At 40.3% G+C, this 20,099-nt stretch overlaps 1 protein-coding gene across 2 annotated transcripts in view; it reads right to left on the reverse strand.

The window, feature by feature from the left end:
- Nucleotides 1-20,099, reverse strand: part of rgl1 (ral guanine nucleotide dissociation stimulator-like 1) — a 31,938-nt gene that overhangs the window by 7,174 nt on the left and 4,665 nt on the right. Inside the window, exons 1-6 of one of the 2 annotated variants that reach the window (XM_047374599.1) lie at nucleotides 7,717-7,924; nucleotides 4,553-4,663; nucleotides 1,087-1,295; nucleotides 914-973; nucleotides 611-801; nucleotides 389-513 (exon numbers count right to left, since the gene is read on the reverse strand). In XM_047374599.1, the coding sequence (XP_047230555.1) occupies nucleotides 389-513; nucleotides 611-801; nucleotides 914-973; nucleotides 1,087-1,295; nucleotides 4,553-4,663; nucleotides 7,717-7,761 (741 nt within the window). In that variant the 5' untranslated portion in view covers nucleotides 7,762-7,924. Of the gene's footprint in view, nucleotides 1-388; nucleotides 514-610; nucleotides 802-913; nucleotides 974-1,086; nucleotides 1,296-4,552; nucleotides 4,664-7,716; nucleotides 7,925-20,099 lie in introns of those variants that run through there. The other variant, XM_047374598.1, reaches the window with a different exon arrangement.

The following is a 20,099-nucleotide window of genomic DNA, read 5'->3' on the forward strand; positions in this document are numbered from 1 at the left end:
CTTCTTTTGTAACTTAAAAAAAAAAACAAAATTTTCTTCCTGTTAAGCTTTTTAATCTTCTATTTTTTTTTGTCATGTGCTTCAAAAGAAGAACTAGACAATAGGAATTATTGTTTGGTTTCATAAAACATTTCAAATCTCCTTAATAAGACGAGCTTCTTCGACCTGGGGAAAAAACCAGGAGCAATTAGCAAATACTAACAAGCCTGCTTATTTTTAAGCAAATGTTTGAAACATGAGATCCAGGGCTTTTCAGAAAACATCCCGGCTTCAGACCCAAATGCTGTGGTCTAATGGTGGTAACAGTTGTGGTGACATTTCGGCAGAAAGCGTTACAGGGATGTACAACATTTTTCCTTCAGTTTCCATTTCATTTCCATCCTCTTACCGCATCCATGTAGGTCAGCTGCTCGGCCACCAGGTCAGCCTCAAATGACAGGATGTCCTCCTGGACCTCAATTTCTACTTCCTCTTCCTCTCCTAGGCAGAAAGAACCGTTTCCATGGAAACCAACTAATAGCAAAGGAAAGAAACTATTAGACTCAAAATAAATGAGGAATAATAGGGAATACATATAAAATTATTAAAAAAACAAACAAACAAACACTACCATCTGTTTCATCCATGTTGGCCTGACTGTGCAGCTGCTCCAGCAGACCTTCAGCGCGTCTAAGAGCCTCTGAACCTGGCAGAGCTTTGCGCAGGTAGTCCATCAGCCTGTGGAGGCAGAGGTAATCTGGAGGCTCCTGGAAGTCCTCAGGACACTGATCCAACCAGGCACGCAGGATAGAAGCTAGAGCACTGTTGGGACAACAGGCACAGACGGATGGACAAGTGTGATCAGTCAGTAATGTAAACAGGAGCTCAGATGGAACGCAGTAGGAAGTGATTAAGGTGTTTAAAACTGTCTTACTTTCTGATTGCTTCATTGCTTTCAGACGCGTCCTGCTCGTTTTCCTCCACACTCCCATACCTGCCAGAGATAAGGAAAACAAACTGGGTGTAAATTCACCGCCAGTTACACTCGGTATCTCATGTTCTTTAATCTTTAGATGGAATAAACAAAACCTTTTTTATCCAGCCCACCTGTTTAGCAGCAGATGCAGTACAGTCTGGGTGCTGGCAAAGGCTCTGTAGGTGGAGAGGAAGATGGAGGTGTAGGTCTGGTCGTTGTCTCCAAAAGCCGTCAATAACGTTTCGACCAGGCGCTCCAGAGTCCCCGCTCGAATACTGCGGATTTTGCAGGTCTCCAGCTGGCTCACCGTGTGGCCCGGGGGCAGCCGATCGCCCTCCGCCTAAACACAAACAAACATACCTTTACACTGTTGTACCAGAGAGTCAAACACCTGCTACCTGCTTCTTTTTTGTTTGGCCTCAGATGGAACATGAATATCAGAAAAATGTCACTTTAGACATTTAATATTTTCTGTAGGAAAACACAGAAAATGTGTTTCTTCTTGCTAAGTCCCAATCACCTGCCCCTATATAAGTGTGTGTAATTCTTTTTATACTAGTTTTTCTTTCAGTATTAGAACCTGTAAGTTTTTTGTTTGTGTGTCATTCTCATCCTCTGTCTTCTTCTCACCCTTTTTCCCCTAAGCTTATTTATTTCTTGTATTTCCTTTTAACATTCCTGTCTCAACATTTAAGAGTGTCGTATTCTTTCCTGTTCCATTACGCAGTCGGGGGAGGCTGTTTTTTTATAGCTTGTCACACCTGTGAATAAATCTGGCAAAATCAAATAAAAATGTATGCAGAACTATATACTTAGGATTAATACGCCGATAGTTTCTGCTAACATTTTACATTTATAATTTTATCAGCGTATTTCCAATCCTGCTTAGATATGTAAATAAGAGAATTCAAGGTGCGAATGTGCCCTAAGGATTTGAGTTGGAAAGTTGGAGCTTTCTCACCAACCCTGGCCTCAAAATCCAATACGGCTGCTGCGTCATTAAATACAAAATTAAATAAATTAGACGAAAGAAAAAAAGAAAAAGTGATTTCACTACCCTATATATCGTTAGTACATAGCAAAACAATAAATTATAAATTTAATATGTTAACAAGATGACAGTTTATGAATTATAGTCTGAGATAAAATGAATCCATCATTGATAACCAAAGAATAAGGAGGAAACAGCAATGACAACCGTGACCTATTTTTAATCCCAATTTTTTCAGATTTGTCTGACTATTGTGTCTAAAGGGAAATCGAGTGAAATGCCTGGAAAAAACAGGCAGTAAAAGACTGAAGGACCTTGGAGAAGTTAGCACGCTGCAACAGGAAACGCTCCAATCTGCTTTTAATCACAGCGAAGCCCCTCCTCCACCGGCCCTTCAGACACAGAGGACAGCAGCAGAGCAAACTTCTCCCACCACTCCCCTCTGATAAGAGCCAACTCACATAACAAGTAAGATTGCTATCTCTGTGAGGTGAGTCACATCTACGTCACACACACAAAAAATGTTGTCCATGAAAATGAACAGCATTTGCATCTTTAAAATCCTGGAAATACAACAGAACTAATTATAACTGCTTTTCTTCTCTGACAATCAACCATTTCCAGGGAATGCACCAATGTGTCCGCTGGAATTTTCTCTTGTTTTCACTGATCAGTAGTTGGAACGGTTTAAAACACCCACTTTGTTTTAATTAGCTGTAGCACAGTTGGCGCCTCACCCCACTGTCAATACATCAATAGGCCCTTATAGCCACAGGGCTTTTATGTTATTGTGCAGCTTACCAGTTCCCACCAAGCCCTGTACAAAAACACAGACAAGCCAAGATACAAGGCTCTGATTTATCTCGAACAGAAACTCTGTGAAAACGTATAAAACCGACTAATGCCTTAAATTTGGCCCTCTGTACAGCTTAATAATACAGTGCACAATGTCTTAATATGCGGAACATAACAGCAGAGGAAACAGTAATGCCTCGTATTCTCTGGAAAAGTGTTTAATGTTCTGTTTTCATCCGTACCACCATTTCATACAATGCGGTTCCCCATGCAGGGAAACAAGCTGCTTCACTAGCAGCTGGAAAAGTCAGGAAATCACATGCTCTGGTGAAACAGTCCAGGTCAAGTGAAACAGTTTTTTTTTTGGCCAGCTGCTGAAAAGTGTTGCCTAAGTTAAGCAGCCTTAAAATGTTAAAACAATAGCAGTGCGGGTGGAGGACAATACATGGTGTTGGCCCACCAAAGGTTGCTTTAAACAAGGAACATGGGTCGAGGCTGTCTGGATTTAAACTTAGCAGATAGCTTCAACAAACCATTCGTACACGAAAACAATCAGGGTTTTTCATTTTTGCAGCAGAACGCTGGGAAGGAAAAAAAAGTGGAGTTCATGTGTCTGCTTGGGATTGTTTTGGGCTCGCTTTCACAATCACCGGCCTTATATCACCTGAAGATCATTTCCATGATTAAAGGACTAATGTCCCAGCAGGAACTCAAGAAATGTATCTATGCGTTTATCTTTAGTCGAATTGAGTACAGCAAAAGTTCTGCCTAACACGTCAATCAGAGAGCTGCAGCGGATCTAGAACGCTGCTGCGTAGAGCATATCAATTCATTTCTAAAGTCCTTGGACTGGCTCCCTGTACCTCAGAGAATAGACATCAAAACACCTATGTTAGTTCATAAATCACTGAATGACTTAGCACCAAAATACATTGAAGATTTGTTGTTAGTGTATCAGCCTTCCAGACCACTCAGTTCCTCTGTTTCAATTTTAATCTGCATCCCCAGAACCAGAACCAAACATAGAGAAGCAGCAGTCAGTTCTTATGTCCTGCCTATCTGCAACAAACTCCCAGAAAACTGCAAAAACATTGAAACCCCTACTTCTTTTAAATTAAGGGTAAAAACCCATTTGTTTAGAGTTGCATTGATTGTTTTATTTAAACTAGTAACTGATATTAACTCACATCATAAATTTTGAGTCTGAGATCCAACTATTCATTACCTGCCTTTTTTATGCCAGTGCAATGTATAATTTGTTTTCTTTTCTTATGTTTTTATCATGTAAAGCTCTCTGAATTGTCTTGTTACTGAAATGTGCCATAGAAATAAACTTGCCTTGCCTTACCCTTGACCTATGATCTACTTGTTTTTTTATTGTAAGGAAATGTGGTTATATGACTCCATTATATAATATGTATTAGCAGAAGGTCACTCAGAGTTATTATGATTTGATCACAGGCCATAATCTCGTTTATTTCATAAGAGCCCACTGGCCCAAACAGGAAGAACCAAAATAAATGGAAAATGGGTCATACGCTCTTTTTTGTGGAAATCAGAACCACAATAAAATGCAAATATGCTGTAATGTAAAATCTAGAGAAAAATTATATACAATTTAGTTATATGAGTTATATGTGAGGTATGAGCAGTTTATGATTTTTTCATAATTCTTTAAAAATACCAAAATAATTAAACTGATTTGAGTGTGAAATGAAAGAGGGGATGAAACAGGGGTATGAACTGGTGGAGGCGAATAGACCAACTGCTGGAAAAGTCTGACCAGATGCACCTCTTCATGTCAGACTCACCCCCAGCCATCTTGCTCCCTTATTGGCCGCCTGCTGAATCTGAACCCTCTTTAGTGTCACGTTGTAGATGGCTCCTTCCTCGACTTCCTCCCCCCAGTCCTGCACCGAACTCTGAAAAGAAGAGGAAAAATATTATTTAACCTCTGCAGGAGAGGAGGGAACTCATGTTGAGGATTAGGAGGTTTTACAGCTTCCAGTAAGCAGCTGTGGGCTGCAGAGCTGACTTGCACAAGTGTCATTACAATAACTTTATAAAACAGGAATTGACTTTCAGAGAGTGGTGCAAGAAAAAAAAGCAGAAGGTTGAACACAAAAACACAACCACAGCACAAAGTAAAATAAAGTAGAGAGAGAGGAGTGCAGGAAAACATCAGAAAAAGGACCACAATCCCCCAACCCCCACAAGTGCTATAGCTAGCCAGCCAGACCTCCCTTTCTCTTTCTTTACTCCCTCTTTTATTCCACATCCATCTCTTTCACAGCCTGTCTCTGGAGTTGAAATCTGGTTTGGACTGCTTTTCCAGAGTTCAGAGAGACAGAAGATCACCGGCTAAACGAATAAAATCTCCTGAACAAACACCTAGATCGTCAATTTTTCTCTTTGTCGATACAGTTGTCTGTTTGTCGGGGCTTGAAGGAGAATGATTGCAAATGTGTGCAGAAAGTGAGAGCAAATATAACTAAATATATTTGTCCTGATCGTTTAACCAAAGACTGATAAGTCTGTTTCTGGATGTAAATTACTTCCAAACAGCAGAGTGCATAAACAAACAGAGCGAGCAGATCCGAGTCATAATGCAAAACTCCTGCTCAGAGAGATCTGCTGAGGCATCAGCATACGGAGACAAAAACAGAGGCAGGGCTGGCAGAGAAGCAGAAGAACTGGCCAAACATAAACAACAAGCTTGCAGCACTTTTTTGGACAATGCTAGCCAAGATCATTCCCATTCTTATTTATACAGCTCAGTGACAAAGTCCACTTCTACTCCCCAAACAGAGGGCCCGCCAGGAAACAGATCAAGGGTCAACATCGCCATTAACAGGCTCAATGGTTGGTCTAAGAGGCCAGCGGTACTCAGCCATGACTGAGCCGTGTTTGGGTTTGAACAGAAGCATGGGATGTGAAAGCAAAAATGCAGTAACTCACAAAAAAAAAAAAGACAAGAGAAAGAGTACAAATGATTTCAGCAAGAAAACACACACTCTCCATCTCATCTGATGGGGGACAGCAGGTCCCCCTGTGACTGTCCTGACCCGCTCCCGGCTGTCCGGCCGACTGGCGCAGAGACAGATAAATACATCAGTGGGTGAATCATGCAGTCCACACACTCCAAAAACAATAGCGGGAGGTTTCCGTGCTGCTGAGCTCACAGTCCTGCATACACACTGTCTGTTGTGCTGCAGATTTTGTTGCAGATTTTGCTGCAGATTTTGATGTGTTTCGAGCAACAAGTTCTGAGAGCTTATTTTGGGACAGCATTCCTGGAGTTTGCATGCAAATGGAAACCAAAGCATTTCCATTTACATGGGAAGTTATTTCAACAACAGCGACGGTGTAAGTGGAGTTTACAGAGGCTGCAGGTTATCAAACACAACAGGGGATGAGCTCTATACTAGTAAAGAAGGATAGTTCATGATTTTTGAAGTGAGGTTCTTGTTAAGAGGTTATAAGCAGTTACTATCTCGGTTGCAGCTGATAACTCTCCGGGCAACCTCATTTTTGTATCATAGTGGATTACATTTGTCTCTGAAGTTGGAGATTGGATCTGAGCTTGACTTGAGCACTTTCCAGTGGAAAGTCATAAAGCCAGCAGGGCCTGATATTTGCTTTAGTGTATTAAAAGTGCAAGCTAAAAGTAATACGTTTGTCTCTATTTTATGCATTTAAACACTAAAGGAATGAGTTGACAAATAGATATGTGTGCATCTGGCTTAATGAAATGCAAACTGTTAGGAGTGCTAATAAATAGCTCATATCTGCAACTTTCTTTACATTTATATGCACGGCCGCCATGTTAGATGCTGTACACTGTGTGCCACAAAAGATTTTCCTTTATGTAACATGCAACAACAACAGAATATATAATGCATTTCCGGGCAGAGTAACTCCCTGATAGAGAAGTGATTCAGTGTAAAATTCAATTTAAAAAAAGGTACTCTGACTGGAAACACTTTACATTCTTCATATTCAGTAGGTGTTTCACACAGGAACTTTACTGATTGTGCACCACCTCCAACCTCCATTTCCAGTATAAAAATGCATTGGCTTCTCTATACGTTAAATGCAAATGTGACAAGGTTCATAAAAAATGCAATAGCATAAACTCCTACAATGTTTTTGCAGTTGTTTTAAACGTTTAAACATTCAATTTGGTCTTAGTCATTTTCAAACTAGTTGTTTTCCTCAGCGTCCAGGTCCAACAAAGCTGGATTTATACAAATTGAATAAACCAAGGGAATTATCTACTGCAGGTAAGATATTAGCTGCTTATAACCGATTGACAGAACCTCGTTTTAAATATTCTGATCTATCCCTTTAACCTGGATCTTTCCACATAAGATGCACGAATGCTGCAGAGTACTGAGAAGCACACAGAAGCATCTCTTCTTAAACACCCCTATCCAGTATTATCAGATGGTTTTTAACAATACCCACAATAAAAGAACAGTTGTGTTAAATCTGTGGCGCTGATCTGCAACATGTTATTCTTTCCAGGACGCAGCTGGGACCTGTGGAGACACTGCTTTGGCCCCTGGGGGCTGCGCCAATTGTTCCCTTTCTCTGTCACACTGTGGATCCCCAAACAAAAGTTTTCATATCCATCATCAGGGAGGCGTCAGCAGACAGATCGAGGATTTTATACTGTCTCCCAGGTCCCTTATCCAAAGTCTGCGCCTCATCGTTACGCAGCAGCTCTATGTGGGTTAAACTGGGTTTAAAGCACAAGAAAAACAGAAGTGTTCAGCTGTTGCCCCCAATTTTCCCCTCTTCCCCTCCTCTTTCTTGTTCCCCCGTTATCCACAGCTTTCCCAAGCATAATACACCCCCCTCCCCTCCTCCCCTCAACCACCAACTCTTTAACCTAACCATATTCTCCCAGTGCTTTCTGAACCACAAATAATACAGTGCAGACTGAAAAACTATTAGTTTTTTCTTTTTTTACCATTTTAGTTTTCCAGGCGAACTTCATGGCTAGCGTTTCTTTCATGATCCGGGGACAGCATCAGAGCTCCAGGATAATCCAACCAGGGAAAATAGAAAAGCTGTTCTTTTTTTAGCCTAAGATCCGTTGAAAATGATATTCTTCCTCACGTTTCTCTCTAAAGTCAAACTCCTGCTATTCCGATCTGTCAGCAAGCACTCCCTTCTTCCACTGAATGACCGATCTCCTCCTCCTTCTCTTCTACTCACAACAGTCCCGTTTAACTCCTCCTCCTTTTTTTTTGTTGTCTGACTTTCATCAGACTGACAACAATGTGCGCACTCATTCGCAGAGCTGGGATTTCTGTTTGCGCAATTTCACTAGAAACATAAAATCTTTTTCCTCCACAGCTAAGAGGAAAGTCTTATGTACGTTCATTTGGATTTTTTTTATTTCTTTCCTTTTCTTTTCGAAAGGAAATGGATGCTTGCCTGTTTTATAGGGAATAGAAACAAGTATTTTCCATCAGTGAAGCTATTGCTTTATCTCATCCGTTACTGATGGATGCTGATATCATGGAACAAAAGTTGTTCCTAGAAATAAAATTGTTTTCATGTATAAAGTATGTATGACCACCAGACTTAAAGAGTGACACTCTGTCTCACAAAAGTAATCACACCCCTTGAACGTTTTCACATTGATTTATATTCCAGCCACAAACTACACTGTAGTTTATCGGGGCTTTATGTGATGGACCAGCACCGCGGCGCATAATTACAGTACATGGTTTTACAACGTTTTGCCAAAACAAATTATCTGAAAACTGTGATGTGCATTTGTTTTTATCCCCTTTTACTCTGGTGCCCCTAAATAAAATCAAAGTACAACCTGACGTCAGAAGTCACCTCGGGGCTGGGTTTTGGAATAGGCCACATTGGCGGTTGCCCAGGGGACCAACTGCTTAAGAGCTCTGCTGCAAAGACTCAAAAAGATTTTTAAAATGACTTTATTTCACAAAATAATCTGAGTGTTTACTTTTCACGTTCCTAATGCTTATAGAATAGGCTAATGAAGCTTTGAAGAAATAGTGAACAATGATATCCTTGTGCCCCCATTTAAATATCCTTCAGAAATTAGATGCAAATTAAATTATTTCACAGTGTCTTTTTGCTGATGAAGAACAGAGCTGCTGTTTATATTGTTTGTTAGGAACATCTCCCTCTTGGTCAGGTTTGTGCTGCTGCGTACCTCTATAAGTGTATTGTAGTCTGTAGTTCAACTTTTTTTACTTTTCTTTATCATGCCACTGCAATGGACATTTTTATGTCTTTTGTCACAGCAAAGTACTTTTTTCAGCATGCAAAGCACTTTGAATTGCCTTGTTGCTGAAATGTGCTATAAAAATAAACTTGCCTTGTCTTGCCTATTACAACTTCCCTTACTTTATAAATCCATAATCTCAACTAAATAATTTCTTATTCAAACAATTTGAACTGTTGTTTCTACATGGATTCTATTTGTTTTAATTTGATAAAGTTTTTCCACATGTTTGACCATGTCCAATGTACTCCATTTCAGAAAACTAACTATATATATTTAAAAACTATCTGACAACCTTCTAATAGTATTTAAAATACTGTGAAATAAAATATATTTGATGGTAAATGTTTACCCCAGGAACACAGGCTGGAACCATCAATATTTATCTCACCATGACACATTAAAGCTGGGATAGCTTGTTCGCATGGTTAAATCTTCCATAGCGACTGTGGTTTTACGACCCCACTTTGCTTTGGGAACCAAAATGGCTAGAGTCGGCTCTGCGTCACCTAATTAGTAAATAGAGTTTGGCTCTAATTTAATTTAATATAAATCCAGCTGTTCTATGAGGCCTATGAGGTTTGTTAGAGACCATTACTGAACAAACAGCTTCATGAAGACCAAGTAATACAGCAGACAGGTCAGGGATATAATTGTGGAAAGGGTTAAAGCAGGTTTAAGTTATAAAACACATCAGAAGCTTTAAGCAATGTACTTTTCAATTTATTATCCAATACTGGAGAGGGTCCAACTAGACTGGCAGGCCAGGCAAGGAGTGCTTCAATCAAAGAAGCCAAGATGCTCATGGTAACTGTGAAGAAGTTGCAGAGATCCACAGATCAGGAGGGAGAATCTAGATGATTATTTTATATGCTCATAACTGATTTGGCCTTTATAGAACAGTTGCAAGAAAAAAGGCCACTTTTGAAAGATAACCATAAAACTTTGCTAAAAGCAATTCAACACACAAAAAACACATCTTTAAGAAGGTGCTTTGGTCAGATATGACCAAAATTTTACTTTTTCGCTTAAACACAATACATTCTAAAGACTAACCATGAGCATCTCACCCTGTAAAGCACGATGGTAGCAGCATCATGCTGTGGGATGATTTCCTTCTGTAGGGACAGGGAAGCGGGTCAGAATTAATGGGATAGGGGATGGAGTTAAACAAATTATGGAAGAAAACCTGTTAGAGGCTGCAAAAGACTTGAGAGTGGGATTGAGTTTGACCTTCTAGCAGGACAACAACCCAAAATATACACCCACAGTTACAATGGAAGGTTAAGATCAAAACATATTCACGTGTTAGATTGGTCCAGTCAAAGTAAAGACCTAAATTCAATTAAGAAATTATTGGCAAGAAATGAAACTTCTTCTTGTTCACAGACACTCAGCATCCAACATAACTGAGTTTGAGCTAAGAAGAATGTGCAGAAAATCTCAGTATCTAGATGTACAAAGCTAGCAAAGACATATCCCAAAAGGCTAGCAGTGAAGTGGAAGGTGGTTCTAAGGTACTGGCTCAGACAGTCTGAATGCAAAAGCAGTCCACACTTTTCAGATTAGAAAGTCATATCAATGCACAGACCATACATATTTAGGGGAATTAAAAATATTGCAACAGATGTAATTGTTGAAATATACTTTTAGTAGACATATTGTATACATGTATCTGTTTTATCTCATATTTTCATATATTTAATGTCTGGGAAATCTATAAGCTTATATCCTATTTCTCTAGGTTTAAATAATCTGCTGCTTTGGTCACTTTGTGAAACACAAACATGTTGTGATGAACCCTGAAGATCAAATGTTCCCTCCATATCTACGTCTATGAACTGTCTATCCATGCTGTGCTGAATTTGTGCTAAAGCTATTGTTCATATTAGGGTTTAGTGATTTTCACTGAAAAAGAGACACCCATACTAGGAATGAGTGCACAAAGGTTTTCATGCAGGCGGCTGGTTTAAACATAAAACTGTAATGTTAAGTGGAGCAGCAGATCCATGTAGTAACTCTTCAACATCCTCCTCTGAAGTTAACATTTCTATCACAGATGTATAAATAATCTACATATAGATATTATCTTCAATCATATAGCTGCCTTGTGTGCAAAGCAGCTGCGGCCCCTCTGCCCCTGCGTGGGACAATACAAGGAAAGCGATGGATGCCGTCACTAGTACTCTGCATTGTCAAAGACAGCAGAGGAGAATGGGTTTAGTGTGTCAGAATAGGCGGTACTGTTCCACTGTGAATGTGTCTCCACACGTACTCAAATGGCCCACTTGTGTGAATAAACGGGAAGATGTGAATTGAGCTCTGAGTTTGTGAGGGATCTTTTTGTATCACAAAACTAAAGCAAATAAACTGAGTTATGACTCAAATGATATTCAAAACTCATGATGCAGGGTTGTAAAGCCCTAAATATACAGACAGTGAACATTGTGATGGTTATATATTCTATGATTTTACTATTAAGTTTATTAGATTTTAATACAGTCCTTTGCAGGCCTCGATAACATCAGCACACAACCGAAACGTCCCACTAACGTCACTGGCTATGACACACCCGTCCACGTGTACACAAGGAGCCCAGCAGTTCTCCCAAACTGCTTGACCCAGAGGGCACTGAGAGGCTAGGGAAACCTGCTGTACATCTCCGTCAGTCTTTCTCCATGTGTGGTATCAACCAGCATAAGATTTTCTCTCTGCTGACTTCTCGTTATGCTGCAGATCTGGCCTGTGTCTAATTCCCAGGCTGAGTTGCCCCCGGTGTCCACTTGGGTCTGGGGAACTCTGGGAAGCCCAGAGGGGTAGTGGGAAGGTTGTGACCCCAGAAGACCTCCAGCTCAGTCCCAGGGGGTAGGAGTGTTGGTCTCACAGCGGGACTAATGTCACATGTCCACAAAAAACAAGACATTGGACAAATGTGACGCCTGCAACTGTGTCTGACGGATGACTGCATGAGTGTATGCATCCTTCAACTGGGGAACAACGTGAACCTTTTCTCATATGATCCATGAAGGACTATATATGATTGTAACAACCAGATTTTAAGACAATATTATTATTATTATTGTTGAGTTGTAATTATTGAATAAGAGACGTTTCAGTTTCTTTAATGTGGAGGAGTCTGACTGATCTCAGTTTGGACAATCAGCTAGAATTATGCTAACTGCTGCTTAAGCAGGGGCGCTTAAAGAGTGAAGCTGCATCTAGAGTTACTTAAACTCCAAACCAATTTAGCTATTGAAGCAGATGCCATGTTAAATATTTTTTACAGCTCATAAGTTAAACATAAAACGATTATTTAGACTTTTACTATTTTCTCAAGTGGACATTGATGCTGCTTCTGATTACCAGAGCTATGGCAGCAAGACCACATAAATATTTTGTGGCAAGAAAAGGAGATACCTGTGTGACACAAGTTGTAAAGAGAGAAAAATATTTGTTAGAGAGATAATGAAAACCCTTTTTGCAGGTTCCTAGAGTCAGCATTAGGATGTTTCTAAGCAGATTCTGTGGCAACACAGTGTTGTTTAGTTAAGAAAACAGAGCCACTTTCTTATGAATGGTTGTTATTACAGGAGGCAGAAAGTTTTTCTTAAAAGGGCCAAGTAGCCATTAGCTTTCAGATTACTGCAGGTAAAATGATTACAGTTAAATACGCCACCGAACCCTACAACAAAATAATGGTTTAAAGAAGAAAGTTACATTATATTGTTGGTTTAACACAAAGGAAAACAGAATGAAAAAAAGCTCAGCTTATGTATACTGATCATTACAAAACTGATGAAGCACTGCTGAAGCCCCTACCACCCAGATCGTTAGCAATGGAGAGACACACCAAAGAGGGTACACTTCATGGAAAAATAACTGCTAAGCTTCACTTTAAAACATGGGTTGAGGACAGATACTGACAGTGTTAAAATAGGGAAATAAATAAAACCCCACCTCAACGGTCTGATGTAGGTCTTGTAACTGACTAAATATTTCACTTACATTTAAGCCCAATAGCAGATTTGGATTAAAAATTTGTTTCGATAAGCCAAGAAGTTTGTTTCAGATTGGAAATGAGACTGGTATCTCTTAAAAGACCAGAACACAATGTGAAAGGGGTCTCATCTTAAATTTGTTTTAAATTCACCTTTGATCAAAAATGGTTTGTCAAAAATGATTCATATCGTTCTCAATAATCAATGGAAAAATCTTTACTGGGAGTAAAGCAATCAACCCCTTCATTAATAAGAAACATTTAGCATGTTTTCACTGGTATTTAGATGATTTATCTTTGGTAATGAGATTTGAGGATTGAAGGCCTCCTTGCCATCACCCGAATCTTTCACTCCCTCTCAGTCGGATTTAAGTTGGGTCTCTGACTGGGCCGCTCCAAAGTGTTATTATTACTCACATTTAGAAGAAAGATGATGGTAAAATTAAAAGATTACTTCAAACCTTAATTTTCAAAAAGGGGTTCTTATAATATTGGACTCAAACTCTATTGTTTTCTTTGTTCACTTCCTGTTATTGCACTTTGTTCATTACAGAATGAGGAGTTGGAGACGGACGGACGGACGGACACGGACATGGTTGGATGGATGGATGGACGGACGGGTGGATGGACTGGTGGATGGACGGATTGATGGACGGAGGGACGGAGACGGACGGACATGGATGGATGGATGGATGGATGGACGGGTGGATGGACGGATGGACGGACGGACAGACGGACGGACATGGATGGATGGATGGATGGATGGATGGATGGATGGATGGATGGACGGACGGACGGACGGATGGACGGACGGGTGGATGGACTTATGAATCCTGATGAACCCAACCAGTTAGATAGACTACAAGCATGTCTTGAAGACATAAAAACTTGGATGACTTTAAATTTTCTGCTTCTAAATTCAGACAAGACAGAAGTTGTCGTCTTTGGACCGGAGTCTTTAAAAAAGAAACTGCTTAGTCAATCACTTAACCTGGACGGCATTAAATTGACCTCCGGTAATAAAGTAAAAAACCTTGGTGTTACTTTTGACCAGGACATGTCAATTAAATCCAATATTAAACAGGTTTCTAGGATTTCCTTCTTTCATCTCCAGAATATTGCCAAAATTAAAAATATCCTATCCAGGAGTGACGCTGAAAAACTAGTCCATGCATTTGTTAATTCAAGGCTGGACTATTGTAATTCGTTACTATCAGGATGTCCACAAAATGCAGTTAAAAGCCTTTAGCTGATTCAAAATGCTGCAGCAAGAGTTATGATGAAAATTAAAAAGAGAGATCATATTTCTCCTATTTTAGCTTCCCTTCATTGGCTCCCTGTTAAATCCAGAATAGAATTTAAAATTCTCCTCCTCACATATAAAGTCCTTAATGATCTAGCTCCATCATACATCAGAGATCTGATTGTTCCATACGTTCCTAACAGAGCACTTCGTTCTCAGACTGCAGGTTTACTGGTGGTTCCTAGAGTCTCTAGAAGTAGAATGGGAGGCAGATCCTTTAGTTATCAGGCTCCTCTCCTGTGGAACAAGCTCCCAGTTTTAGTCCGTGAGGCAGACACCCTGTCTACTTTTAAGGCTAGGCTTAAAACTTTCCTTTCTGATAAAGCTTATAGTTAGAGTGGCTTAGGTTATCCTGAGCCATCTTTCTTATTTTTACCTCCGTCTTCTTCCCTTCCTGTTGGATGGAGTAAGGGGGAGTCAGGTTTAGCCTAAACCGGCTCAGTTATGGTTGAGGTGCAAACACACCCTCCATTTCTGCTACCTGTATGACCCCCTTTCTTTTCCAGTGGTTATGGTCAATCTGACAGAGAGAGGTATCTCAATTGTTGTAGTTTTTAGTATAACAATGACCATCAGTGGGCTCTAGATGGACAAACTGTCTACTTTTAAGGCTAGGCTTAAAACTTTCCTTTTTGATAAAGCTTATAGTTAGAGTGGCTTAGGTTATCCTGAGCTATCTCTGTAGTTATGCTGCTATAGGCTTAGGCTGCTGGAGGACATAATGACCACTTTCACCCTCTTCGCTACATTCTCACACTACTCTCCAATTTTGCATTATTTGCTATTATTTCAGCTTTTAACTTTATGTTCTCTCTACTTTCTCTTCCTAGAAGCTACACCTGGCCTGAGTCTGTGTCTACCTGTGACACCTTTCTGGAGGGGGGCATCGTCCAAGCTTCTGCTGGCAACAACTTAATGCTCACCCTCTACAGATGATCCACATAGCCCTGTCTTTTAGTGTTTAACCCTTTCTCTCTCCTAGACATGGCAATTGACTGAGCTTTTACTGTGACTAACTCTATGTGCTCTCTTTCAGACTCTATCCTTGAAAACTGGCTCAGAGTTTATCTGTTCTTTCTTTCTAGGTGAAACGACTAAAGGAGCTACATCTATTAACATTTACTTTTCCTTCCCATAGAAAGTAATTCTGGATCAGTGCTTCTTTGTTCTTTTTGTGTCTCTGCTCTGTTCTCTCAAACCCCCAGTCGGTCGTGGCAGATGGCCGCTCACACTGAGCCTGGTTCTGCTGGAGGTTTCTTCCTGTTAAAAGGGAGTTTTTCCTCTCCACTGTCGCTACATGCATGCTCAGTATGAGGGATTGCTGCAAAGTCAACGCCAGTGACTGTCCACTGTCTCTACATGCTCATCCTGGAGGAGTGAATGCTACAAATCTCTGACTCTATGTAATCTGCTGGGTTTCCTTAGACAGGAAAACATTTTTATCCAATTTGAATAAATAACTGAATCTGACTGCACTGTTCAATGATTAGGATTAATTGGAATGTATTTACCTGACTGTTGTGAAGTGCCTTGAGACAACATGTGTTGTGAATTGGCACTATATAAATAAACTGAATTGAATGGACGGGTGGGTGGATGGACAGATGGACGGACGGACGGATGAATGGATGGGCCAGTCTGAAGGTTCAGCGTGGCTGTATGTTTAAAAGCCCAGCAGTAATCGATCATTGTCTTTCAGCATTGTGATTCAGGTCAATCCCCTCTCCAAGTTTTCCTTTCCATGGATGTTTAGTGACATAATTCCTGTCAGGAAAGCCCTTGACCAGAGCGGATCCTTTTTTTTTAATTATTTATCAGAGGATTCCTGCCATTACCCAGCCTCTCAAGTGCTATCCTTTCTATTCCACAGACAGCACAGTGAGCTACAGTACCCACAGAAAGGGGACAAAAACAGGAGGAGCACACACAGTGAGTGCTGTTATTGCACTACAGTGGGGAAAAACGCACATTCCAGGAAATCTCCCGCTTCCTGCTCTCAGCCTCCTGACTCCAGCAAAGCTGCTGTCCTCATACCTGACTGGCCTCGGAGCCTCTCTGCTGGCCTGAAGTGAGGTCATAAAAGCTCACCAATAAGGGTAAAGAAAGGAGACCTGATAGAGGCAGAGAGCAGGTAATACCATCAAAAGTGAGGGATGTTTGAAAGCAAACCCAAATATAAAGACAATAACAGAGAATCCTGAGCTGGGTTTGTAACATCTTTGTTTATATACAAGACAAGAACATCATGTATTGGAAGAAAGTGCAGCAGGACACTGTTGAGATTAGCTTGAAAGAACATTATCTCCACTTTGTGAGTGAGAGACTGAGGAGTTCACAGCTCAGACAGAAGCTGAGAAAAACCATACTGACCGGAAGACAAGTGTGACGGAACTGGGCAGTCTTACCCTGCTATAGAAAGAACAAGTCATTCCTCAATTCAGACAGGAAAGTCTGAATTGAAGCCATGCAGTAGTAACTGTGAGTGGAAATCTTTAAGTGGAGTTCAATTCTTTTAAAACTCAAAAGGATGCACACTTCTGAATGAATCCCTGCTCTTAAATCCTGTATGTCTGTGTTCAAGGGAATATGCTTAATGCTTTTGGTCGAATGTTTGTGTGCGGTTGATGAGTTTTGGTTTATAAAGCATGCCTCCCAGTAGAGGGCAGAGTTCGTAAACCGCTATGTTTATCCAGCGTCAGCAGAGATTTTAGTAAGAGCAGGCCAGGGGGAAAGAAGAAAAAGAGCATTAGATTTATAATTCAGGGTCAGAATGATATGTTTTAACCTCATAAACCATACAAACAGACCAGTTATAGCTGAAATTGGGCATTTATGACAAAATACTCAGTGGCAACGAGAGCACATCTTTAAAAAAACGCGGCAGATAGAAAGATAGCACAATCTGGATTTGTGCTCTCCTTTTTCCTTTCTGTTGTCTTTGTATTTCAGCCTCAGTCGAATAAACCTTTTGTTTAAACAGTTGCATTAAAGCTCTGTCTGCCTCTCTCCTCTACACTCTTATGTCATGTCTCTATTACTCCCCTTAGATCCTTTGTCTAGGCTGTTGTTGTTGAGCTCTCTCTGGTTGGGTGACATCATTCATTTCCAGTAAAGTCCAAAGCTGCAGATGGGGCTCCCCCTTCTCCTCCTTCTCCGAGGTCAACATGCAAGTGCTCTTAAAGGAAAAATGTTAAGTCCAGGTGTTGCATTATCCGTAAATCTGCCAAATAAGGTTGAGCTTAAATAGTCTAGGAAAACATGTTTTTTAGAGTCTGCATATACTAGAAAGCAAGAAGACGTGATGCAAGGATGATTCAGATGGTGCTAGTTGGGGTAACGTTAGGAGTTTTTATATTTACAGGAAATGTAAAAAAAAATCTAAAATGTTCCAGAAAACCCTTCCCCCGCATGTGTCCTCCAGCCCGACCCCCCTGAATCTAAGCTCTGCTAAGCCTGGAATGAGTCGGCCTGAACTGGCTTGGATGTCTGTCTGTCTGACCCCGTCAGCTAATGTGAGCAGGACCATCTGTTGCCAAGCAAACAGATGCATTCCCAAAGTTGTCACATATGCAACCAAAACAACACACAGCGTCAACTAAACAGGCAACACACCAGCAACAACTGCTTCCACAGTAAAAGTTAAAGCACCAAAAAACCCACAGCAACCAACAAATGCTGCAAGACAGAGTGGGACAAACCTTTTTTTAATTTTAGCAACATGCAGTTCTGGGGTTTGTTTTAATATTATTATGCAGTCTAACACAGTTTGTTCACCTGTTTCATGAGCGTTGTAGGAAACAAAGCTGAAGAAGTGAAGCACAGAACCCCAAATGCAACACAAAAGAGGCACAGTGACATGCTTGAACAACACTGGCCTTACCGCAGCATTGACTGAAATGTGACACTCTATAAACATATAATAAATAAACATATAAAGTTAAATGAAACTAATGCATGCTGGATTTCCTGTCCTGATGCTGGTATTTTTCTGTGTGTCAATTTAAACCAATAAATCTGACAGTTTTGAATGTTTTACTATCTCTAAGCAACTGGAGTGCACTCTACAAAGAGTCAAGCGCACCCATCCTTGTCATTGCTCTATCTCAGCAGGCAAATCTATAAGGTAATCCTGTTCACCTGTGCTCAGATTGTATTTTATTCACAGAAAGAACTTCAGCTGAAAGCTTCTCCAAAGACACCACTAGTAGGAATTGGACAATATTATTTAAAGTACATAATTGATATTTAATTCGAAAAACTAAAACTGTGCTGAAATTTGCTGATTGTTTGTGGTTGGATACATATTAGTATGCACGCTTTGCAATATAGTTTGTTTACCTATTTCATTCACTGTTAAGTTAAAAGTAAATTATTAAAAGCATTAAGAAACTAGTTAAATATTAAAAGTCAAAGTCAATTGTTGTTTCTGATATTTAATGTTTATCTCATCTGTTTGTAGGTTATCAACCTACTTATGTCCTACGAATGTTGCACTGCTGTTGAGATCCATCTAAAAAGAAAGGATGAATAAACAAATGTGACTGAGTTGAGTGGTTCCAGGGGCTCTTTGGAGGAAGCAAGCCTATTCAAGTTTGGGAAAATGCTGAAGAGACTTCAGATGGAAAAAAAACTTGACACTGTGTTTACTTTTGTTTATGACTTAGGGACAGTTTTTATTCATGGGGATCTGCTGACAAGAAGACTGAGTGAATGCTGACCACTCACATTAAGTCCTGAGCACAAAAACACATCGCAGTGGCAGCTTGATCCCAGTCATGCGTTCTGGCTAAAGCTGCATGTGCTGCCTGAGCGGGAAAAGAGAGAATTAAGTGTGTGCATGTGTGTGGGAGGGGACACCTAGCCTTAAAGCCCCCCAACGAATGCACACACACATAAACACACACGGATCCAATTATGTAGCTATCTAACCATGAAACACACCCAAACACACACACACACACACACTTACTTGCACGTGCCACCATCAAGAGCACTAATACTGCCATATGGTGTGATCAGTTTCTGCCCCAGTTAAGCAAATTGCTGGTGTTGTGTTGCTACTCTGGAACAACATGTGGGTGACAGGGACAGTGCCAGTAGTATTGACTTTTCACACGAGTTCTATGATATGAACTAATTAGGTCCAAGATCACGACCTCTACAGACCTGTAGGCTACGAGACAGCATTACAAGCAGGGGTCACTTAAGAGAAAACAGCATTTAAAGTGTTCAGCTGATTAAGAAGGTCATGGTGACCTGCCTTTTGGACAAAAAAAAAACGATAGTTTGTCAGTGGTTCTATTTCAAATACAAGAAATAACAGAGAAGACCAAATAGGAGACCTTGATTATTTCCCAACTTATAGTATCTTATTAGAGTTTTTTTTTTTTTACATCACTTGCACCTCTACTGGTTTTGTGAAATTACAACCAAATGTGACACATCAACACAAAGCACTGCATGACAGTAAAGGGAAAGGTAATTGATATTACATTTCTAATTTATAAAAATGTTAAAAGTGTGGTGTGCATCTGTATACAAACATCATCATGAAGAACAAGGAACACAGCAGACAGATCAGGGATAAAGCTGATGATGAAACCAGGGTTAGGTTCTAAAACCAAATCCTTACATATAAACAACATGCAATCCATCATGTGAAAATGGAAAGAGTTCAGTAAAACGACAGGCCTACCAAGACACCTAAACTGACAGGAGAGGCAAGGACAACATTGAACAGACAAGCAGCCAAGAGAGCCATGGTAACTCTGGAGGAGTTAGGTG

Source organism: Girardinichthys multiradiatus, chromosome 9 (genome assembly GCF_021462225.1).
Source record: "Girardinichthys multiradiatus isolate DD_20200921_A chromosome 9, DD_fGirMul_XY1, whole genome shotgun sequence".
NCBI classification, from domain to species: Eukaryota; Metazoa; Chordata; class Actinopteri; order Cyprinodontiformes; family Goodeidae; genus Girardinichthys; species Girardinichthys multiradiatus.